The 24,779-nt window shown below is 37.3% G+C and overlaps 4 protein-coding genes across 4 annotated transcripts; 2 read left to right on the forward strand and 2 right to left on the reverse strand.

The window, feature by feature from the left end:
• Positions 1 to 73: 73 nt before the first annotated feature.
• LOC144840639 (large ribosomal subunit protein eL18-like) lies at positions 74 to 2,311 on the reverse strand. The gene is made up of 6 exons (XM_078696529.1): positions 2,172 to 2,311; positions 1,850 to 2,044; positions 1,227 to 1,325; positions 833 to 956; positions 409 to 478; positions 74 to 236 (listed from the first exon to the last, which is right to left on the reverse strand). Exons 1-6 carry the CDS (start codon positions 2,172 to 2,174, stop codon positions 161 to 163), a joined length of 567 nt encoding a protein of 188 aa, XP_078552655.1. The 5' UTR covers positions 2,175 to 2,311; the 3' UTR covers positions 74 to 160.
• A 125-nt stretch (positions 2,312 to 2,436) lies between these two features.
• Positions 2,437 to 22,740, forward strand: LOC144840636 (ribosome biogenesis regulatory protein homolog). Its single transcript, XM_078696524.1, has 11 exons — positions 2,437 to 2,625; positions 14,991 to 15,063; positions 15,306 to 15,344; positions 15,595 to 15,633; positions 15,795 to 15,896; positions 16,350 to 16,428; positions 16,547 to 16,654; positions 16,985 to 17,100; positions 21,270 to 21,311; positions 21,714 to 21,809; positions 22,358 to 22,740. Exons 1-11 carry the CDS (start codon positions 2,471 to 2,473, stop codon positions 22,508 to 22,510), a joined length of 1,002 nt encoding a protein of 333 aa, XP_078552650.1. The 5' UTR covers positions 2,437 to 2,470; the 3' UTR covers positions 22,511 to 22,740.
• LOC144840632 (uncharacterized) lies at positions 4,958 to 7,824 on the forward strand. Its single transcript, XM_078696518.1, has 3 exons — positions 4,958 to 5,998; positions 6,180 to 7,494; positions 7,579 to 7,824. Exons 1-2 carry the CDS (start codon positions 4,969 to 4,971, stop codon positions 7,460 to 7,462), a joined length of 2,313 nt encoding a protein of 770 aa, XP_078552644.1. The 5' UTR covers positions 4,958 to 4,968; the 3' UTR covers positions 7,463 to 7,494; positions 7,579 to 7,824.
• A 345-nt stretch (positions 22,741 to 23,085) lies between the features above and the next one.
• On the reverse strand, positions 23,086 to 24,769 carry LOC144840637 (manganese-dependent ADP-ribose/CDP-alcohol diphosphatase-like). The gene is made up of 2 exons (XM_078696525.1): positions 23,698 to 24,769; positions 23,086 to 23,390 (listed from the first exon to the last, which is right to left on the reverse strand). The coding sequence occupies exons 1-2, from the start codon at positions 24,389 to 24,391 to the stop codon at positions 23,086 to 23,088; spliced, it is 999 nt and encodes a 332-aa protein (XP_078552651.1). The 5' UTR covers positions 24,392 to 24,769.
• Positions 24,770 to 24,779: the final 10 nt, after the last annotated feature.

Consider the following 24,779-nt stretch of genomic DNA (forward strand, 5'->3'; position numbering starts at 1 on the left):
CAGCCAGCATCTCATAAAATCCATCTTTTAGTTATCTCTATGGAAATCAATAACAAATTAAACAAACAACATATTCCTTGTCACTGCTTTATTTTTTAATGGGCTATATTATTATTACAATACAGGATAAATGTGAATTTGACTCCCTGTAAACAAGAATTTAGTTCTTGTAGCCACGGCTGGCACGGCGACCACGAGCACGCTCAAACTTCCTCCCCTTTGATCGAACATATGGCCTGAAAAAAGAATTGAGAATATGATCATAAAACTCCATTTTGTTCGGACAGTAAAGAAGTTAATTTGTTTTTCCTTAATATCTCAGCTATGGCATTCTGTATTGTGCAGTAGCTGCTGAATGCGTAGTTCTAATTAAGCCTAGTATCGTTAGTACATGGTAGTTTCACTTACTTAGTGTTGGCGTGGGGTGTTCCTGGTGCTTTTCCAAAATGTCTGTAAACCTTCCTTGATTTGCGACGTGCTAAAATGTAATCAATCAGTACAAAGAATTACTAACAAGAAGTTATGGTAACTAATTTGTTATTCTAACCAGGATGTATCATCAATTTCTGGGTTCTCAATAAACCTCAGTTTAAATCCTAACAAATAACCTAATTCTCCACCTAAAGTGGATTCTAATCTTGTGGGTGTTACTCCTAATACAGACTCCTAATTGGTCAGAAGTTTATCCAGCTTTCCATAAAGCAAGAACAAACAAACTCTTTAATTTAGAGTAAATAAACACACTGTCACAAACTTCTAGAGATTCCAAAAACTTACCAGAATGGAACAAATGTGAAAGACCTTTAGATAAAAAGGGTTTGAAAAAATATACCTTGAAGAAGCACAGTGTTCTGTCCCTTGGGAGCCTGCAGAGCCAACTGGTCAAAGGTCATAATCTCACCACCAGCCTTCAAAATTCTTGTTCTAGCTCCAGCAGTTACATGCAATGCACATACCTGAAAGAATTACATGGCTAGCATTAATCAAATTGTTACTTTAAGAATAAGTAAATGAATTACATATTTCACCATTTTGCACAAATAAGATTTAGAGTAGAATCCCTCTCTTAGAACACCCTTTTCCATGAAACAAATGAGGACCATTAACACCAACCTCCTACAGACACTCTGGTGGGTCCTTAAGTTTTCCTCTTAATAGAGGTTCTACTGTATATTATTATTAAACAGAGTTAATACTCATTTTCAGAAAAATATTGTTATTACAACCTTGATCTTTGGGAGTGAAAATATTCTGAGATCATCTGTCACAGTGCCGACGACGACAGCAGTTTTATCTCCACGGTTGGCCAACTTCATTTTGCGAGCCTATAAAAAATTGAAAATTGTACAATACAGTACATGCTGTCAGAAGATTAATAAATATGGTTTACAAACAATAATTGTTGTATTCGAGTGGGACTTTTAACGTTTACCGAGTACAGTTTTTCCGTTGAGTACTTATTTAAAGGAGTATTTTGAACGTTAAGATTGTTATTATTAACGAAAAAGCTTGCGTTGTCAACATTTACTATTTCAATGACGTTCTGTTGAGCACAAATTTACAATTCGAACACAAAAAGTACTCAATGAATCTTTACGTTGACGACGACAACATATTCTAATACGACAAATGTTAATTTTTAGCAATAATTTAATATTAATGGTACTGTACACTACTAAAACCAACAGGCCCTAGGCCTACCTAAAGACCTAAATAATGCCAGTACTGTAGTAGTACTACAGTACAAAAAAATAGCATGTATGTAAGAAGGCCTAAAAATTATTATAATACTGAAATGGGATTGGTTGGGAGTATAGCAGGCCTAATATAAAATGTTTTAATATCTTACCAATCGAGCCACTGACATAGGTTGTCTATTAGCTCTGCTCATAAAGAGACGTTTCAGTACGATTTTATTGAATTTGCCATTGGTACGACGAGCTAGGAACCGATACAATTTGACAAGGAGCCGAAGGTAGATATCTTGACTCTTGGGCTCGGTTCTATGAACCTTTCGCTCCTTCTTGTGGTCAATGTCAATACCCTTAAAATAGAAATAAAATAATATAAATACTATTATTGTATCAATATGTATTGTTAATTTAACATAATATGCGATATAACGAATGATTATACCAGATTTAAATTCTCAATTCGTATCAAGCACCTACCATCTTTGTAGATATGGCAGAAGAGACCAGTCTGCTGCCCCCAACCTTTATACGTTAACAGTTTAGACGTTATACCTTTTTTATCAGACGCTGTTTCTCTCACTAAATTATTTTTTTGTTATTCTCTTATTCAAAAGTAAAATTTAAAATCATGGCCATATTTTAGTAATGAACTTGAATAAATAAATTCCGTCTAAATTGATTTTAGACACAATAGCTTTATATATAAGAACAATAATCAACGAAAACGTACGTGTACTTCGAAACGTCTGGCTAATGTAGTCCATTGCACATTCAAAATGGCTACCAACACAGTAGAAAACGTGTTGAAAAGTATCGACGAGGAAGCAAAGAAATTAAAAAGTCTAGTTGTAAATAAAGATATAGACCCTACTCTTGATTTAGGGAACCTTCTTGTTTGTGATCCAAATCCAATAACAGGATTTGAACAAAGGTAGGAATTGAATAAATTTCAGACGAGCCGTCGTAGTAGTCAGCGCCGACCGAGCGAGCGGCTGCTCCCACGACCTCTCAATCCAACACGTCCACGCTCTACCTACCGCGCACGCCGCTCTCTTGTATTTCTTTGGACGATTCGTCCCGTTATATAGAATAAAGAAATGATACCACATCCCTTGAATTTTGAAAATAAAATCATTATATGTTGTAATATTTCTACTTGCCTAGGCCTAGCTTTAATGATAAATTAAATATATTAATAATAATATATATTGTATTCACCCTGTAAAAGTGCACCAGATACTCACCTATCTGGTAGGCACCTGCAAGTTACGAGGCCACGCCCACTTTTTATGTCGGCGAAAAAGTGTGACTAAATTGCGGACCGGTCCGCGACCGCCAGCTGTAATTAATTCATAAAAATACGACGGGATTGGTCATGGCCTAAGATTTTGACCTCAAAATGTCACGCGGAAGTTATTGTACAGCTGAGTTATTTTCAAAAATTTTTGTGACCACGTTTATCGAGTGTTGCAGATTGTTAAACATTACCGTTCACAAAATACGCCTAATATTCATCAAAGGTAAGTGTTAAGAATATTTTGATATTGGTAATAGTATTAAGCATTTCATAATCTTTCATTATACTATAAGTTTGAGAAATTTTGTGTATGTAAAGCTGCACTTTGGGCACCCCCCGTAATCGCCTATTTGTCCTAGTTTTGCATTCGGTCTAGGCTAGTGCTAGAGAATAGGATTTTGGCTGTGCGAGGCTCGTCGCCGCCGTGGGCTATGAACTCGTCGCCGTGGGCTATGAACTCGTCGATTGTAAAAATTTAAATACAGTATATCTAAGTATTTTATTGCAAATATATTATAAATAATAGGAATAATATATAATAATTTAATATTGATATTTTATTGATCATTGCTTATTTTCACTCACTTTTTATTTATTATAATGGGATAAGGCCTATTTTTGTAGTGGGAATAGAAACAAATTCAGGAACCTTGACAACTTTGGGTGGTCGTTTTGTAGTCAGAGGCCAATCACAGCGTGTGATAGTTACTATTACTAGGCTGGTGATGGTAGATTAGTTTAAACATTTGCATATTTGCATTATTATTAATACTTTTATTATATTTAATTGTATTGTAGGTTATTCTTTGCCTCAAATCAAGATTACAAAATATATCTTCAGTTATTTAAGTTATTTTTGGTAAGTAGTTTTTTTCTTTTAAATAATTCTATATAATCATGCATATTAAAATATTATTTAGTATTAAGTAATATTATTTGATGAACATAACAGCTGAGAAAACAACATGGCATAACTGGTGATATCTCAGAATACTTTAGAATCTTATCTAAATGTAACAAAAGTTTGATTGTCTTGCTTTGGATCAAAGAGTGAAACCTACACTCAATAAACAATCTGATTCCATCAAAGCAAAATTGTTTATTTAACTCAGTGGGAGGAACTAATTACTTAATTAGCCCTCAGTAGCATTTCCTGTCGCCAACTTTGGTGCTTACTCTTCCCTGCTTAGTGCAAATAATTATTATTGTTTTGTATTTACTCGATCTTGAAAATGGTTCTATGATGACCAAAATGTCGATCTCCCTTTTTGTCATTAAATTTTATATTGAAATTACATAGTAAACGTCTTTTAATTCGTAATATTATTTATACAAATTTTACTATGATATTTAACAGGTAGTTGAGTGTTGATACACAGGATGGATAATCCTCCCTTAACGACTCCACAGAAGTTCATTAAGGACAACTACTTTCAAGTACCAAGTGATGTAGGTTTGCTGCAAAATGGCCATGTCATATTCACCTACATTACCCTTCCAAAAAAGATGTTTTCCAGTGTACAGCATATATTTAAAAAAAGTCATAGCATTATTATTTCTAATTGTTCTGTGAGGGATTTGGTAAAGAAGTTTAAGAGTTTTCATTCCATAAACACATCCGGCAGATTTGCTAATTTTGACATTTTCTGTGCTGGAACCTTTTCCAAATACAAGACTGTAGATGCTGCTTCAACCATGCAAGCTTCCTCATCCAACATCCCATCGCTAGAAGCTGCCACACAATCATCATCTGAAAATGTAGAGCCAATTAGGCCAGAAGAGGAAGAGCTAATTAGACCAGACGAGATAAAGCTAATTGGGCCAGAAGAGGTAGAGCCAATTAGACCAGACGAGATAAAGCCAATTGGGCCAGAAGAGGTAGAGCCAATTAGACCAAAGCTATTGAACCCTCCAAAACGATCATGGGGTGAAAAGTCTTTAAAAAGAAGAGCTAAGTTTACACCAATGAAGAGACAAATGCTGAGTAGAATAGAATTTAATGAAAAGCATATTGCAGAACTCAAAACAAAGCTTAAAGAAGCTAGAGCGAAGAAGGTTAAAGGTAAATACCGCTACTGGAGGCAGACGGTGGCCAGAAAAGAAATTCAATTGCAGCATAAAAAAGATAAGCTGGCAGACATAAAGGAAACAGATGATGTTCAGATATACAGAAAAAAATACAATGGAGCGCAAAGAATGATTGAAAGATTAAAGAAGAAAGGAAATGTGTACATGAAGGAAAAGGAAGAAGGCGCCAAAAAACTAAATGAAAAAAATGAAGAAATCTTTTACTTACAAGACCAGGTATTAGAACTACAGGAAAGAGTTCAAGAATTAGAAGAACTGGTTCAGGGCACTGCAGAGCAAAGTTCAGTTGATGGTGGTAAGGGAAAGCCTTACAATGCTAACACCAGGAAAATTGTCTACCAGATGCTGGATTGTAATGTGCCTACCGAGCAGATTCCTGTTCTTATGAAGAAAATGGCGGAAAGCTATGGAGTAACATTATCAAACGTTCCACATCCTTCTACTGTGCAAGTAATGGCAAGAGAAATGGGCGTCATTTCTGATTACATGACTGCCGAGTTTGTTGTTCAAAATGAAAATTTGACACTAGGATTTGACGCAACGACCCAAGAAGGAGTTCATGTGAACTCAATTCATATTACATCAAAAGAAGACTGTAAAGTTGTGGCTTTAGACGAGTTACCAGGGGGTACTGCTGCAGACTACGCCAAACATATAGAGGACTCTCTAACAAGTATTGCCACAACATACAGCAAGTTAAAAGCAGAGGATATGGCAGATACACGTTTAAACCTAATTAAAAACATCGCCAACACTATGACTGACCGAGCAATCGTCAACCACTCGACCATCTCAACCCTAAACGAGTCCTGGAACAAGCAATTAAATGAGCTTAACTGTCACCTGCATCCGCTAGATTCTATTGCCACAGAATGCAAAAAGGCGTTGAAGCAGGTTGAAGAAAAGATTAATGTCACAGGTACGTAATAAGATTTTCAAATCCTATGTTTATAATTTTATTATTAATTTAAGATCATTTATCCTATTTAATGCACTGTATAGGGTTTATTTGTACATAGAATACAGTTTGTGACCTTAAAATAAACCAACAAAGTTGCAGTTTAAAGAGGTTTTTAATTTGTTTTTTTTTTTAATTATAGGTAAGCAAATATATGGTCCAGAGTGTAGTGCTGCTCAATTGGTGCTTGCTGTAGCCAAATTAAGATACAAGGACGGAGCTGGGGATCCGAAGACTTTTAAAATCGAACTAGTGAATGCAGGTCTTCCGAAGGGCTTCATACCGAGGTACAGAGGAAACCGTCTCCATATTCTATTCTTAATATGTGGAAAACTTGTACATCAAAGTCCTTTCTTCACTGATCTTTTCTTAAAGTCTAGTCTGCAGAGTGACAAACTTCGAAGAGCGGTTTCATTTGATTTCAGTATGAGCCATTCCAGAGTAGAATTGCAAGTGTTGGGTTTGATTGGCAAACTTTTAACCGGCCCTTGGATGACCAAATTTTATGTGGACAGTTTAACTGAAGAGGACCATATGGGAGCGTTTGCAGTGATCAAGAAAGCTATAGATAAGCTTCAGTATTTCATTTTAAATCCACAGGAAACGTTGAAGACACCAAGCAACATCTTTGATGATAAAATACAATCTGATGATGAAACATTCAAATGTTTGCAAGTACCAGTAAATAACATGAGCCTATTTAGTGAAATGATGACATCATGTCTTTCTGGGTGTAGAAATGTCCTGCTCCGACAATACTCAAGGTATTTTGACCGCGATGTCACAAATCAATTGTTAGCCGAAACCAAGTCTGCTCGGCTACATAACATCGATGCTGAGCAGATCATGGGAATGTTTTCTGCTCTTCAAAGAGCAAAAACCAATGCAAGTATAGATTACATATCCTGTGGTATACGAGCCAGAAAAAATCATGTACTGGCATATCTAGAGAGTTTGTCAAAAGAGACCAGAGAAGCATTGATAAATGCTGCAAGACCACTTGCGAGACAACAGAGAAACATGAAACGAAAAGCAAAGAAAGATGTGGAGAGTGAGATTCAAAGGAGAATTGCAACGAAAAGACAGAAAAGGGATCAGTCAACAAGAAGAAAGTTAGAGAAAGACCTAATGGCCAAGAGTGTCACACCGAAAGACTTTCCAGAATATGAAGAAGATCTACTTCGTATTATAGAAGGAAGGCTTGTTGGTGAGGAAATCAGACATGTATGGTACGAGGACGAAAAGAATGTGATGTACTATGGTTTCGTAGAAAAGTATCTGCCTCTTACTAAAAGTCGAAAAGCCAAATACGTCATTGCCTACTGGCAGAAAGACCAATCATATAATGAGGATGCAGAGGATTTCAAAATATCACCTTATGAATTGGCTGTGGATCTTGTTAATGAAGATTTAGTAATTCTGTAGTTCACCTTCCTTAATTGATGTCAACACCAAAGGTAAAAATATGAATTCTATAAAAATATCAATACACGCTTTACATTTCAAACATTACGTTTCATTAATACTTTGCTTATTTACAGATGTTTCCACCGAGATGGAACAAGCTTGATCGCCTCACTACCAACGCCTTCTTCAAGACGATTACCAAATGACTGGACGTCAACACCACTGCACTGAATCATCGTCGTCTACCACAGTTTACAACTCATATTGTTTTATATAATTTTTTTTTTATTTTGCAAATATTTTTTATTTGCTCAAAGGGGCACATGCAAATGTGCAACCTCCCCTCGCTGTGATCATCAACCTTGTCGTGGTAGCGAGGCTTGCGTGCTTCCTTGTATTGTTAGCCAGACCAATGATGTTCAATAAAAAAGTAAAATATATACAAACACACTTAGTGAAGAAAGTATTTGCCAAACAACAAATTGAAAAAAATAGGGAAACTATTTCATAATTTTCGATAATTATTGTTTTAAGTATTATTTGTTATTGTATATAAACAATCAATATAATATGACTATGAGTGCAATTGGCACAGGCAACTTATTTATATTTACAATGCTAATGTTTTAAATATCTATTTTTTATCACCGAAAAAGTAATCAGAAATCACATTTTACAATAAAACTGTATTTTATTCAGAAATAGCTGAGTACTAGATTGTTTTAATTGAATAAATGTACAATATTTATAGTATGATTGAATAAAAGTGGGAAGACCCCACTAAAGAGAAAAAAAAGAGTTAGTAATACTGTAATGTTGTTCAGTAAAAAAATGCTCTAACAATATGCTAGTTATCGGGGTTTCAGAAACATAATAAAACCACAACTCTTCCCCCTTCACCACCTCCACCCATGCCCACCTCCCCCACCCATGCCCACCTCCCCCACCCATGCCCACCTCCCCCACCCATGCCCACCTCCCCCGCCCTTCTATAAATGCTTGCGATTCGTCATATAACCTAAAAAAATTTTTTAAAAAAATACAAAATTAATACTGTATAGTTATATTGTAAATAAATTGATTACCGATTACAAATGTCTCCCCCTCCAAAACCCCCCTCCGAACCCACCCACCATTTCTCCACCCTGCCTCATAGGGTCTGCGGAGATGTCCAAGATGTTGAGCATTATGAAAAATAAGTATTTATTTAATTTTGGAGGTTAGCACACATAAGCATGCAATTTGCCACAAATATTTGGTATATAACACTAAAATGCCTATACCAAATTTTTGATACAAAAAAAATCATAAAAAATAGAATTTTTTTTTTTTTTTTTTTTTTTTTTTTACAAATGCATTACATATATTTTTCTGAATTTTTTGATGTATGGGTCAATGAATTTGGTTGCGTTTGAATTTTCTTGTCAGGTGCCTATATCTGGGAACTTCTTCCCGCTTGGGGCAAATCCAATACGATATATATAATATAATAATTAATATTCGCCTTGGTACTCAATATGATACTAATAATAGCCGTATATCCCTCCTAACCACGGCAAACTCTGTGGCTAACTGCCCTGATTTCTGGTCTACTCCAACCGTCCGCACATGACGCCCAGACGTCCATACGTCACAAGCACTAGAACCAGGTGCCCGCAGACGGTTGGTAGGTTCGGGCCATTCATTCAGTGACCACCCCCTTACGGTCGATACTACACTCGGTTTTGAAAAAGAGGTAGTCCCCGGGGTCACCTGGCCAGCGTTGCTGCCCAGTCCCTGAGACTGGGTTCAATGAATCGCTAACTGGTGATCCGAAACGTAGCACCCGGCCGTGGGCCTGGTGCAAATTACAACTAAACAAGCTTCTGTTAACTGAACTAAAAATAACCGTACTCTTCTTTAATTTTATTAATAAAACAACAAAAACACTTCTGGGCCCCTTGGCGGAGCAAGACTATTCCGGGATCAGATCCCGGCCATTCTTCCAGGAGGTGAGGTCCAGGACCTCACTGGCCTCCATCCCTGTAACCTTCCCAAGGGCTTCGGCGGCGAAGCCGATGAAGTAGGGAGAGCCTACCCGGTGGCCCGCCGGACGAAAGTGAGGGGCGTCCGTCTCCAGTAGGACCCAGCGCTCCGACTGGTACATGAGGTATCTGCATGCCTCCTGCACAGCTGGGCACGCTCGCCCGACCCCCAAATTGAACCTAAAATAGGTCATTGGGAAGAATCTCAGGAATTCCTCCACAATAAATACTGATGACGAGAAACTGTGCAAAATCAGTTTTTGCCCACGGGGTACCCCCACCAGCCGAAGAAGGTCCAGCCCCTGGAGGTAGCATTTCTTCCCCGTTGGGTCCGTCGCCGCAGGTGCAGGGTCAGCACGTGATGACGCTGGGGGCAGAAACATTCCCGCAAGATCCGCTCCAGGAGCCGATCTTGTCGGGGCCAGTCAGTGATGGACCAGTTGTGGTCCAGACCCACCTCTCCCAGCGCCCGAACACTCAGGTTCTGGGCCAACCCCCGAAAAGTAGCAAATTCCCACTCCGACACCATGCGCGTGGGATGCAGCCCAATTGAAACATGGTTGTACGGACTGTATCAGATTTATCTCCCTAAGGGATGGGTAAGTGGGCGGATCGCAGAAAACCGCGATTGCCTCTATAACGGTGACCCTTGGGTCTCCTAGCTTTACAGGGTCTGCATCCCTCGCACGGCGTAGCTGATAGATTGGGGGCAGCCCCAGGGCCGAAAATAAACGGTCCGGATGAAAATGTGCGTCAAAAGCGCACGGCGGAGGCGGGGTTTCCGGCACAAGGCCAGGACCCCGAGAGCCCTTCGTCGGCGCACGCCGCTACCTCCCCTTCTGTCAGCCGGCGTCTGGGAAGGCACTGGGACCTTCTCCTCCGCCCGTTCAGCAATAGCCATAAATGTAACCACCCCCACGAGTTTGGCCATGACGGCCAGTGCTCGGTAGTGTATTAGAAAAGCGGGGTGATTATTAACCCGTGTACACAGGTCCTCCTCCCTCCCCTTAAGAACCCCGTTCAATTTGAGCATTGCCCCCTGGGTTTTAGGGTCCAAGGCTTCCCAGGACACATCCATGGGAAGAAGTTTCATCTCTTGCAGGCTACTCAGCAAATCTTGTGGTCCTGCATGTCCACCAGGACGGACAATAAGTTGCGCCAGCTCGTTCAGGGCTTGAACTTGCGCACGGCGCCCCATACTTCGGGATTGTGGCCGGAAACAAGGTGGAAAATGCCGGGCCTGCATATGTGCTCTTAGATGACGAAGATCCGTAGCATCGCATCCAGGAAAGCTGCACGGCACCCCCTCAGCCGATGGTGCTGGTTCTTCGTCCATGACCACCACTCGGCTAGGAGCACCTCGGTCCTCCATTGGCGCCTCCCTCGTGCCTGGGTCACTGGACGGCGAAGCATCATCGGCTTGGCCTGTCTTCCCCTCTGATTTTGGGTCACTCATATTTCTGAAACGATAGAAGAATTAAAATTGAATTAATTATTAGATAGTAGGCACCGCCGAGACTATAACTGGTTCTCGGCAAGCGGCACATTTGTAACGGTCAATATTGAGCGCATCTAGCTGCGAAATATTGACACACACCCTGTGGTACCAGATGTCACAATAGTCACATTATTGGATCATAAAAGCCCCACCCCAGGGCCGTCGGCAAAAACAATACAACTCGCCGCCCGTGGTGGTGTCTGCCCGGTCCCCACTCGCTGACGCAGTGGGCAACTGGAAGGTCTGAAGCCACTTGGGTAGCAACTTGTCCCTGCAAGGCTTCAGTTTATTGTGATTTAGCACCATAACTTTGTTCCGGAACTGAACCCGAAAAAGTGAGGGAGTCAGGACCCCCACGATAACCGCCGGTCCTTTCCATGGAGGACACAACTTTTTACTTTTGCCCTTGGGCGTGCTGTCATCCAAGGCATACACCGGTCCCCCAACCCATAGGAACGTTTCAGTAACTCGAAGGTCATAGTCCTTCTTCATACGCCGCTGGGCTTGCCGGAGAGTGGTGCGGGTTACTTCATGTGCATCTCGGATGGTGTTGACCAGCTCTGAGACATAAACCCCCACCCCCGGATCCTGCCCATCTCCCTGCAACCTCCCCCCCCCCCCCCAAACATGAGATCAGCTGGAAGGTTCACTTCCTGCCCAGCATCAACCTGGTTGACCGATTACCGGTCGCCCGCAATGCCCCCGCTATTTGAGGTAAGTGGACGTCCCGTTGCCTCTTGCCCACGAAGCAACGAACCGCATCCATCAGTGTGCGGTTATAACGCTCGACCTGTCCGTTGGCGGATGGACGATAACTGGTCGTCTGGGTTTTGTGAATTTGGAGAACTTTAGAGAGAGAACCAAAAAGTTCGCTCTCGAAATTACGGCCTTGGTCCGAATGAAGCTCGAACGGAAACCCAAACCGACTAAAAAAGTTAGCTACTAAGGCCCTGGCGGTGCGGTCTGTGAAGGTAACGGGCTAATTTCAACCCATTTTGAAAATTGATTCACCATCATCAGGATCTGGACGTTACCCACCTCCGACTTAGGTAATGGTCCCAAGAAATCAATGTGGACCCGCTCCATTGGTGCCCCTGTGTGAAACTCCGTTAACGGAGACCTGCCCTTACGTGCAGTCTTTTTGTTTTGATTGCAGATTTCGCAGGCTCGGATGTAGCGTTCCACATCTCTCCCCATCCCATACCAAAGAAACTTAGCTCGGAGTTTGGTGCGGGACATTCCCTGGTGCCCGGACGATGGGCCTCAGAGCCTCGGCATAGAGTTCTCGTGGCAAAATTAGCCACTCGCCCCCCCCCCCCCCCATGTCATCCCTGAGAATGTAAAGGAGCCCATCCTCCCCGATATGTAACCACTCCTGATTCAGCCATAGGTGTTACATCTAACCGGCACAGTATATATCCCGCCGAAAACGGAGGAAGCACCCTGCGCTTGCCAACCGTCACCCGGGCAACCCTAGGGTTATCCTCCCCCGCCTCTTTGCGAAGCGAAAGTGTACTTGTTCCCACAGATAGTAATAATTTCCCACAATCGATAAGAGCTTGATTGGGTATCAAAAAGTCCCCTCCCAGCAACATATCGTCATTAATTGGCGCCACGTACATATACTCAGTGTACACCTCGGAACCTAATGCGAAAGCGACTGGGCCTACCCGGTACCCCGGCATAGAAGTCCCCCCTCCCTGCTAATTTAAAGGAAAGCTCTGCAATTATTGGTGGGGCAGGGTCCAGCTTGGCAAATATCCGGTCTGAGTGAGAGTAATCAGTAGCGGTATCTACTACAGCCACCGTGCGAAGCCCATTTACAAACACCGTGGCATGCAATGCATTCGCTGACTCTACCCTATTCACCACTATGCATGGTTCCCTTTCCTTTAAACTAACTATGTCCACGGACACCCCCAGAGGATCCCCACCCGGGTACCCCTGTACCTCTTCCTTTTTAGCGCACGAGCCTTCAGAACGCTGGCAGTCGGTGGTCAGGCCCCGACCCCCGACCCCTATTCGTTTAAAGGATCTTCTTGTTCCCCTACCTGCCTGGCTTGCCGCGCTTATTTTCGGACATTCCCTTTTGAAATGACCCACCTCATTACATTCAAAACAGCAGTCCCAGGTAGTAGTAGTTGATTGGGGAGGAGGTGGCGGCCCTGAACCCCCACCTGTTCGGTCCCCACCCTCTACTATCTCCAAAACCCATTTTAACAACCCTTTAACCTGGGCCAAATCCTCCTCTATTGCCATAACTCTCTTACCTAACCCACCTGGTCGGGCTGCCTCGGACCCACCTCTAGGTGGTGGTCTGTAAAATCCCCTATTTCCATCCCTGGCCTACGCTCGACTAATCGGACCATGGGCTCCCCCTCCCCTTCACTATCGTTGTCCTCCTCCGGTTGGACGGGAGTGGAGGAAAGCGGGCGTGATTGAGCCTCCTCCCCACTAGAGTAACCCCCTTCCTGGTTCTCTGGAGAAAGCGAGAATTCCCTAAAGGACATAAACTGAAGCTTTTGATCTGTTTTTCGGGAACGAGTATCGTCATTCCCAGGACCCACCGCCTTCTTTAGGGCACTTTTAATTGTATCGGCGCCCTTACTAACCCCTGCAGATCCAGACGATGCCGACTCCTGCCGTCGGACCATCGGAGACATATCACCTAATCTATGTTGAGCCCTCTCAAAATCTACTTCCCTTTTCCCCAGAGCCTCCCCTATCAGCTCCACCCTCAGATTCTAAATGTTGGGCTGGGGAATGAACACTAAAATCATTCCGATCATCTACCAACGAAGACACAGAACCCAACATTCAACGAAAATCCTCTGGTGACAACCTAGGGTTAGGTGAAAAATCGAATCTGCTTAAGAATTCTGGCTTCTTACTCAGACCCTTAATAGAACTTAATCTATTACAGATGAAATATTACCCAATCTGGTCCTAAGGGACAAAATTTCGTCCGCCCGAATCACCCCTATTCCAGGAATATCGCATAATTGCTTGAGTGTACAAAAATTCACTTGAATGCGATTCCCATCTATCGTCATGGTAATATAACAGACGAAAACCCTGGACTCTAACTATAATACCTAAACTGGGAATTTTGAACTGGAGATCGATTCGTGATTTCCAAAAGCGGAATAAATATTAATTAATAATCAATTAATTAATAACAATCCTAAAGGACACACAAATATATGTATCCAATTAATTAATACTAACAGTAACACACCGTACCGCAATAACGCGGCAAATTCTTTTCCTACTGACCTTGGAAACTAATTTGAATAATATTCGGAACAAGTGTGTCTTCTATCGCTCACACAAATTCCTTAGGAAAGCAAGCAAAAATACAGAAATAATTATCTTTTTTGCTCGCAGCGCCAATATTGTATTCACCCTGTTTATAAAAGTGCACCAGATACTCACCTATCTGGGAACTTCTTCCCGCTTGGAGCAAATCCAATACGATATATATAATCTTCTCCTTGGTACTCAATATGATACTAATAGCCGTATATCCCTCTTAACCACGGCAAACTCCGTGGCTAACTGCCCCGATTTCTGGTCTGCTCCAACCGTCCGTGCATGACGTCCATACGTCACAAGCACTAGAACCAGGCGCCCGCAGACGGTTGGTAGATTCGGGCCATTCATTCAGTGACCACCCCCTTACGGTCGATACTACATATATATATATGTATTGTATAAAATGTGTAATAATCTAATATCAAATTGTGGATTTCTTTTATTTAGGATTTATTAAATAAATATTTAATATGTATAAATTAAATATTTCGATGCCCATACCATGTGCATGTATGTAAAGTATTTATAAACTGGCAACTGTGTGTTTTCTAATTTTCTATCATACATCATGATGGTTGACGGTACATCACTAACATTCCTCGTTGTTTCCTAAAGGCTATTGATTATTATTGTTCCATAACCGTGTGTCTAATAATGTTTTCTATCGGCAAGGTCAACATTTCTTAACTTTTGCTTTACATTTATATAGTAAAAACAAAAATGAGTATTTAAAAGAATTATCAAGAGAGAACACACAACTACTGTTCAATGAAATATGGAAGGTGAGTATTTACAGGTTTGAAACATACATCATTAATTCTGCTATCCCCTGTCAATTTATCATGATTTACCACACAATTTTTCTAAACTACAGTAAATATTTTAAACTTAAACTTTTTTTTAAATCCCTGTCATTTTTTGTAGTAATTGTCCATGGTTTCATTTAATTGTGATTTAAGAATATTTGAATTAATTAACAAATTAAATATTGCTTATTATGAATTTAATTTTTTTTTCTTCGCAGCTTCCAGCTCAAAGGACAGAAGATGTAATCACAGTCAAAGTAAGTTCACCAACTAATGCTTGGTTCTAAATATACTTTTTGTTCAACTAATTGTTTTTCTGTATTAACTAATAGCATTGTGGGTAAATACCATATTGCTTGGGCACATTTACATGTGTACAAAGTCATTATTATTAGTTGATATTTAGCTTCAAACAATTTCTGAAATTCCAATGTTTATCAGATAATAATAATTCTATCAGTCAAATAATTATCATATTTCTTTATTTTTATTTACAAAATTTGTCAGCTTCCAGAACCAACCACCAGACTTCCAAGGGAAAAATCGGTAAGTATAAACTTGTTTTTCAGGTTTATAGTGACTCATTATTAAGCCCACCCTCAGATGTAATCCCATGTTTGCACACAATCCACTTGCCAAAATCTTAAACACAAGCCGCAATACAAAGTGTTTTAGACTGGCAATTTAACTAAATGATTGTTTCTTAGATACCGAAACCTAAAGCTACAACACGATGGGAGAAGTTTGCTCAAATGAAAGGAATTCAAAATAAGAAAAAGACTCGTAAAGTGTGGGATGAAGAATTACAGGTTAGTAAATAAGAATCAGTTTGATTATTTGTAATCCTGCCTTCAACTGTTTATTATAAAATAGGTCATGAAGTGTTTGTAACATTTGTTAGAAACCATGAAAGTCTGAGTCAATATTAAAAATCATTACCAGATTTAAAATAGAAAATTTGCATTTATCCAGAAGAGACACAATTTGCTGCTTAAATGCCAATTTACACAGGAGAGTGGTAGTGGTAAGCGGAAAACTGCGTAGCTTGTCCCACATAGAATCTGTATCTGTCCTGAGTGGAAACTGACTGTCCGCTCCTCATTGTGTATAAATGGTCATAAGAAATGACATAGATTCTATATTTTTATTACTGTTACTGCTTGTCTCTGTAAATTGGCCTTAATACACATGAATTTTTTTTGTAAACGATTATAAAATAAAGTTAGAAACTTTAATATTTTAAATATTGATTTTATTTGTAGAAATGGGTACCACGATGGGGTTATCAAAGTAAAGGTGATCTGAAAAGAGATTGGGTTTTAGAGGTTCCACAAAATGCAGGTACTGTATATGATTGTTTTATATTATATGATTTTTCTACTCTCAAATATTTTTACATAATGAATGTATTGTGAATTAAGAAGTTTTTATTTACATATGTGAAATTAAAATTTTCCAGATCCGTTTGAAGATCAGTTTGGGAAAAAGAAAAAAGAAAAGAAAGAACGAGTAGCAAAAAATGAGCTGCAAAGACTTCGAAATATTGCAAGGACCAGCAAAAAGAAAGGTAAGATTATTCAATGTAAGGTATTCGTCACATGACTTGTTTTATTGCTAAAGAACTGTGTAACTATAACTTTTGTATGTGGGTATAATGGAATAAAATGATCAGTATCAAATTCTCTTTCCAATGACACCATGGATGCCTATGTTTTAGTGTCCAATGTTTCATTTTGGATTTCAAAATGGTAGCCAAGTTTCAGAATGTTATCACAATTTGAAGGATTGGTGTTCACAGCCCTACTAAGGTTTCAACAGGTTTCAAAGGTTTACATGTATTTTGCACTCATCCCTACGTCCTTTCGATGTGACATACTTTATATTTATTCTTGTATAGTTCCTGGCGTTGGAAACACACCAACTGTAGACAAACCAAACAAATCACAACTAACAAAGTCTCTACAGATGGCACAACAGTCAACAGCTTCAATGGGAAAATTTGACAAAAAACTAGTAAGTATTGTAAAAACAATTGAGGTACAAAATATATATTGGTCTCCTGAAGGTATCTTAATAAGGGTCTAACATTTTTTTTTTGTCTTGTGTGAGTTCACCTCACGTTTATTTAAATTCTCATTGGTGAATATATTATATACATATAAGTACATTTGTGACAATTAAATGTAAGTGTTTAAAGTAGTTAAAATACAGGTATATTTACATAATAAGATGCTTCAATTCAGTATTAACCATATTTGTTTTCATTAAAATTTTAGATACGATGTTAATTAAAATGTAAAAATGAAAAATGGCGGTAAAATACATGATTAAAATTTTCTTGTTAAACTATCTTATTTGTGCTCTTATTTGTGTTCGAGTAGAGAGGCTAAAAACTCAGGGGAGGAAAATGTAGTATCCTCCCTTTTCACCAAGATAAAAAGGATGAAATGAAAAAAGAGGAATGCAAAAGTTTGAAAGTTAGATATTTAGAATGATAGCATGCAATGATATATTTAATGAAAACCGTAAGGTTAGAGTCCATACACTGTGCAAGTCCAAGATGCGATTTTGGCTCTGTGCGTATGTGAGACGCTTCATACCCCATGTCACCTTGGTACAACTACTACTTACAATTTGTATTTACGATATAAAATATTGCAAATATAGAAAAATATATATATTGGACAAATACAAATACATGCAGATAACATTGACATATATACAATATGAATATTGCAAATATAGAAAAATATATATATATTAAAAAATAAATACCAATAATTACAGATTTCATATAAGTTATTAAAATTGTCTAAAAACATAATCAAGGGTTACATTTAAAATCACTTGAAATAAAAAAAGTGCTACACATTTATATTAAAACTTATACAGCATATGTCACACTGTAATATAAAATACAATTGTAAAACGTAGGGATAGAGATCTCCAGCACATATATATTTTAATTATTCAATAGGTCAAATATCCTGTCTTTACTATTTTTCCATTTCTGATCAGCAGTATAAAAGTTATACGAATACTCATTATTTATGAGGTTTATAATTTCATTTTTAAATAGCCTCCAAATATTTGCAGATTCTTTTTTTTCTGTCGTTTCTAGTTCTTTATATTTTATGGAGGATTTATATATACAAAAAGTAAAAACTGAAATTAATTCGTTTACAAGTTTGTTTGTTGTTCCCAAAATTACATTAACCCACTTTGGGAAGTCTTGCTGTACTGTAACCTCATTTGGAAGACACTGAACCAGCATATCTTTAAACTTTTTCCAGACTGGTTGAATAGTTTTACATGCAATTAATAAGTGTTTTTCATTTTCTATATGATTCTTACACTTATTACATTTGTCTGTTGTGGATAATTTCCGTCTTTTTTTACATATAAGGATTCGATGTAACAACTTAAAATTAAATTGAGCTACTTTTACCATGTGTTTTATTCTACATACTTTTCTATTCCATATTTCATTCCAGTCAATAATTTCATCTCTAAATTCTATTTCCCATTTCATTTGAGGATTTGGAATAATACATATATCATTTATAAACTGCTTATAATAGTAAGACGATCTTATCCTATTATGAAATATATTATGTTCTCTAAATTGTATATCTATGCGTGCATTTTCCAACCTTATTTGTTCTTTCCATATATCAGGTATTGCATTTATTGTTGCAAAATATTCAATTAATCCATTCTGTTTATTCGAAAGAGTTGGAATAATTTCTGCTGCAGTCAATAACCTGTTATTAACGACTATATCATTTATTCTTTCGTATCCAGAGTTTAACCAGGTGTTGAAATATAGAGATTTTCCCTCAATTGATGTTATAAATTTGTTTTCCCATAAGTGTTGTGACTTAATTTCTTGTAAATTTTGCGGCTCTAAACAATATACAATATTGTTTAATTTAACAGCTGCTTTCAACATATTCATATAAAATACTGGCATATTTTTTAATTTAGTATGCGCTTCAGTATTTAATTTACTACAATTCGCAGTATAATCAACTGGATGCATATAGTAGTTTGGAATACATTTCCAAATACCTGGGTTAGGATTTAACAGTCTCTTAACCCAACTCAACTTCAGAGAGTCCACTAAGATATTAAAATTCACCATATTTATACCACCTTTATCTACTGTGTTTATAAGAGTTTTTCTTTTAATTTTTTCCCTTTTTCCTCCCCACAAAAATCTATATAACAATGTATCAACTTTTGGAGATATAAGATGGTACATCTATTATACAAGCATTGTATATTAATTTCGAAATGGCAAGAGATTTTATTACTGTTACCTTGCCAATTTCCCATAGTTTTAGTGTATTCTCTAATTTTAAAACTGTATCATCCCAATTTCGTTTAACACAAGTATGTTTATCATACCCTACGTAGATTCCAAGGAATTTCACTGGTTCTTTGGTCCATTTGATATTAAATGGCGATGTTTGTTTTTATTTGCTCCAATCCAAATTCCTTTCGATTTACTTTTATTTAACCTTAAACCTGATATTGAACAGAACATTTCAATTTCACACAGAAAATGGTTTAAACTAATTTCATCCTTTGTAAATATTACAGTATCGTCAGCTATTTGAGCTATTTTAACAATATGATCTTCATTTTCTACTTTAGGTAATTCTATTCCTTTACATAGTGGGTTTTTTCTTATATTAGTTGCCATTATCTCAGCAATTAATAAAAAAAAGTAAAGCAGACAAAGGACAACCCTGTCTTACACCACATCTCATATTGAATCTTTCAGATATCCAACCATTGTGGGTTACAAGGCATTGCGTATCTGTATATATAGTTTTTATCCAGTTAATAAATGACTGTCCAAAACCATATTTTTTTAGACATATAAACATTAAATTTCTATCTATAGAATCAAACGCCTTGGCAAAGTCTAGAAAAACTATTGCACCTGGCTGATTGTTATTTTCTGTATATGACAATACATCTTCTACTAACCTAATATTCTCTCCTTCAAATCCCCCTTTGATATAACCTTTCTGATCATATCCAATTATAGATCCAATTACAATTTGCATTCTATTGGAGAGAACATGAGCAATTACTTTATAATCTACATTCAGTAGTGTTATAGGCCTCCAGTTTTCTAGTTTTTCTCTTTGTCCGCCTTTAAACAATAGATTTATAATACCTAGTCTTTGTGAGCCGCCTAATCTTTTGCTAATATAGCAGTGATTCAAAGCGTCACATAACATATCTTTAATATCAACCCAAAAATTTCTATAAAATTCAACACTCAAACCATCCGAACCTGGACTTTTGTTGAGTTTCATTTTTTCTATAGCATTTGTAAGTTCTTCTACTGATATTAATCCTTCACATTTCACAGAGTTGTCATAGGAAAGTGTATTTATTTTAGTGTTTCTTACATACTTATTTATCCTACCCTGTGGAATTGTTTTACATGCATACAACTTTTCATAAAAGCTTACTTGTTCTTTTAATATTTCATCTTCATTTGATGTGTATTTTCCATTATTTTTTAATAGTTTTGTAATACGTTTCCTTTTTGCGTTATTTTTTTCTAATCCTAGGAAAAATTTATTATTTTTTTCTCCTTTCTCAAACCATTCAATCCTGGATCGAATTTTGGCGCCTTGGGCTTCTATTAGATATATATTTTCCAAGTCATTTGATTTGCTTTTTAATGTGCTTTCTATCTTTATGCCATATGTATTGTCTAATTTAAATGTAAGTTCTTTGATTTCTTGAATTAATTTCTCTTTTTTTTTAATTTCTTTCTTTTTTCTTTATAACAGAACATTTAATAGTATATTCTTTTATTTTTACTTTCAAAAATTCCCATACTTGGATAGGGTTGAGGTTATATTCATTTTTTTTTTCTTTTTCAATAATTTTTTTAATGGTCGAGGAATATACTTCATCAGAAAATATACTATTATTTATTTTCCATATTCCAGGCCCTTTTTTGTGTTGATTATCAAACAGCTTAAGTGATATCGCTTGATGGTCTGAAAGAATTGAGGGTCTTGAACTTAAGCCCCAGTGCCTGCAAAATCAAACCATAATACATATTTCATTGTCATATATTTAAATGTATAAGTAGGAATAAATGTGCATTTTATTATTTATATTAAAAACAGTTATATTCTTACTTTTAGCCCAAAGAACCAACACAGAGAAATTCAGGAAAGAAGAGAAAAGTAAGTTATATATTTGTTTACAAATGAAATTTTACACACATTTTTGTCAGATTTCAATGAATATTTGCAATTTTACTTTCAAGTAAGGGACTGTTTTATTTCTGTATACACGGGAGGCTACATTTCAGTTATAAAGCTGTCTGTCTACACTATCAAAAAATGTGATGTGCCCATATATGGACATGATCATGTCATATCACTACCATATTTGAGCATATCACTACCATATTTGAGCACATCACACTTTTTTTTGTCAAACTATTGTGATAGTGTAGACAGAGCTTAAGGAAGGCTACATTTTATTGTGGGTCTGAAAGCTTACTGTCTTGACCACCTGTCAGTAACCTTTATTTTTATCAATTATGAAATTGATAACAATAATCTTGCTTTATTGTTGTTTAGTTCGAACCCGTGATTGGTGCACTAAGCTCTGAGAAGGAGAGGGAACGTCACATTCTAGACACACTCAACAAAAAAGGAAAAATGAATATTACACAGGTTTGTACACTTTAATTCACCCTGGGTACTTTTGTTTTGTCTCTTAAGAAAGTGTACCCTTAATAGGGGTGTCACAAAGGAGGGGTTCTACTGTATTATATAAAGTATGCAAAAATACAACCACCATACATCCTAGCTCCCAATTCATTGTTTAAAATACATTGAGGGCCACTGCTAGGAGTGACATATATACTGCTATATAAACCCACAGAGCTGCTCTTTGTATATTGATTATACTTTGGAAATTTGCCTAAATATATAAAAAAACAATTAAAAATATATATACTGTATATATATTTCTTTACATCGCATCTTGGGTACCAAATCAATTTTCCTATTTTTCTCCCTAAACAGAGAATTGTTTCTCACTATGCAGACACTTCGTATGTTCCTGAACCTATACCTTTTGTCTATGCTTCTCTCTAAGCAGAGGATAGAGGTATATATGCTATAGGAGCATGCTGTGATTGAAGCACAGTGTGCTATTTAATTTCCAGGAGTTCCATGTATAATATCTAGAGTATATATCATTTTTTGTCCATTTTCAGGCTGTAAATCGGGAGATTACGGAAGAACAGCAAGCTGGCCAAAATGAAAGGAAAGAGAAGAAATCAAAGAAAAAGGGCAAAGGCCAAAATAGAGCTTTACCCAAATCTATTAGGTCAAATAAAAAGTCAAAAAGTAAAGGTAGACATCGATAACACAGAGGGCAGTCTAAGGTTAGAATTAAAGACGCAGTACAGAAATAAAATTATGTGATGCTGATTTTAATTTATTACACACACTGTATTAAAAAATATACATACAATTAATCCATATTAAATTAGTGTAGTGAGTGGACACAATTAAAATGAAATAGAGACACATAAAATGTTATTGCTAAAAGCAATACTGTATTATACTATAAAAACAGTCAATACTGCATCAAAAAGTGTACATGAATATTCATAATGTCCTGAGTTCTTTTGTACTACAGTATTTAAAGTGAACATGAATATTCATAATGTCCTGAGTTCTTTTGCGCTACAGTATTTAAAGTGAACATGAATATTCATAATGTTCTGAGTTCTTTTGTACTACAGTATTTAAAAGTGAACATGAATATTCATAATGTCCTGAGTTCTTTTGTACTACAGTATTTAAAGTGAACATGAATATTCATAATGTTCTTTTGTGCTACAGTATTTAAAATAAACATGAATAAAACATGAATAATACATGAGATCCCAATCAGACGGAATATTAATTAAAATTTGTTAATTAAAATCTTTATTTATCACTGTGTACTCTGATAATATCTAAACTCTCCTGACTTCACTGACCCATGGCCATTAATCACAATGCGGTCGTCATAAACAGCAACCGTACCAAATGCGTCGGATCCAGGAGGCGCCTCAACAACGGCTGGTACTACAATATGATGAATGTGCTTCGCATCTTGCGTATAACTTCCAGTGTGTGAATGTCCAGCGAACGTCGCCACTACGCACTTAAATTGATGTAGGATTTCAAGAACCTGGTCATAGTCCCACAGCAGACAGATGTTATCACTAGTCTTGTTAGGGTGGAAAGGTATATGACCTGAAACCAATTCACAAAATTAATACTAAAAGTTGTGCAAAAGTTCTTTGTAAATAAATAACCACTATTCTATTACAGTAACATTTGCCCTTAAAGCTTGGTTCCCACTAAAATGCAACGTAAGGATGTAGGAGCAAACTCAAGTGAGTTGACCATACGACAAGCACCAGTTCAAATAATCCATCACTTGCGATTGGTCAAAGCACTTAGCAGATTACTCGATATAAAATAAACAACAATTTTTCAAGCATTTTTGTTGAGCAGTGTAAATTATTTGTTACCTTACTTTTTATAAAACCTCACTTACCAAATATAAACACTTTTTCTTCATCATTTTCAGCAGTTTGCAATACATGTCTCAACCAATTCCTTTGGCGATCTCCGACCGCTCCATTGAACTTTACAAACCGAGTTTCCAATCCTTCTAAACCGAGGGGAGAGTTTAATTCTTGATTGGAATTTACAGACTTTACAATCTGTGTTGCTTGTTGTGTGATGGCGCTGTCGGCACCCCATCCTAACATAGATACGTCATAAGAGTCAAGTATGACAAATCTGTAGCCTGCTTCTGGGCTGAAATGATAGTAAAACTTTTTCCTTTCGTCTTCAGGGTCTTCAATCGTGTGATCTTGTCCGGATTGAAATTCATCAGCCGAAAATAATTTACTTTCGTAAACCTCTTTTCGTGAAAAATTATATAGTTCGTGATTGCCAATTAGATGATGCAATTTCCCGGAAAATCGATCAAACTCGTCCATAATTTCTGTCAATGCACGCCAAGACTCGCGTTTTCCTTTTCGAGTATTGAATCCATCGATGACATCTCCTAATTGAGTAACGAATGAAATGTCTTGTTCGTTAATCCAGTGATCAACTGCATTACGTAAAAGAGGCTTTGCGTTGCGATAGTAACGTAAACGTGTGTTGTTAAAGTTGTAACAGGTATCAATGTCTGCGTATTGAACATCTGCAATAATCCCAAATGAAAATAATGCTGCCATAATACAATTGTATCAATTTTCTCACTGGTTTTTGCTAGTGGAAACTTGATTGTCTAACAAATCCTCAATCGACTACCTGTACCGTTTCGTGGATTAATTTATCCGACAGAGAGGTGCTAAAAAGGTAGTAAAAAGTGTGGTACATATGTTGTACCACACAGAAGTGGTAGTTGTTGTATTTGAGGCAATTAACACGTTTGGGACGTTCAGCACTTACAGAAAGGCTTCCTTAGTATTTACAGTACGAAAACAAATACTTTGGATATAACCAAATTTAATCAGTAAGCATTTAGAGAATGATATGCTTTGGAATTTGTGTAGACAGTTAAATAAAATGATTATGCAATAACCGGTATCCTGTGTGTGGTTTGTTTATATTTTTGTCGAT

The sequence above is a fragment of the Antedon bifida genome, chromosome 4 (genome assembly GCF_963402885.1).
Source record: "Antedon bifida chromosome 4, ecAntBifi1.1, whole genome shotgun sequence".
NCBI classification, from domain to species: Eukaryota; Metazoa; Echinodermata; class Crinoidea; order Comatulida; family Antedonidae; genus Antedon; species Antedon bifida.

Coding starts and splice junctions, on each gene's coding strand:
- LOC144840639 (XM_078696529.1), bottom strand. Junction 957..1,226: donor TTTCACTCCCAAAGATCAAG/GTTGTAATAACA, acceptor TAATTCTTTCAG/GTATGTGCATTGCATGTAAC. Junction 237..408: donor ACACCCCACGCCAACACTAA/GTAAGTGAAACT, acceptor TTCTTTTTTCAG/GCCATATGTTCGATCAAAGG.
- LOC144840636 (XM_078696524.1), top strand. CDS start 2,471: ATGGCTACCAACACAGTAGAAAACGTGTTGAAAAGTATCGACGAGGAA. Junction 2,626..14,990: donor ATAACAGGATTTGAACAAAG/GTAGGAATTGAA, acceptor ACATTTATATAG/TAAAAACAAAAATGAGTATT. Junction 15,634..15,794: donor GACTTCCAAGGGAAAAATCG/GTAAGTATAAAC, acceptor ATTGTTTCTTAG/ATACCGAAACCTAAAGCTAC.
- LOC144840637 (XM_078696525.1), bottom strand. CDS start 24,391: ATGGCAGCATTATTTTCATTTGGGATTATTGCAGATGTTCAATACGCA. Junction 23,391..23,697: donor AGAAAAAGTGTTTATATTTG/GTAAGTGAGGTT, acceptor AATTGGTTTCAG/GTCATATACCTTTCCACCCT.
- LOC144840632 (XM_078696518.1), top strand. CDS start 4,969: ATGCTGAGTAGAATAGAATTTAATGAAAAGCATATTGCAGAACTCAAA. Junction 5,999..6,179: donor AGAAAAGATTAATGTCACAG/GTACGTAATAAG, acceptor TTTTAATTATAG/GTAAGCAAATATATGGTCCA.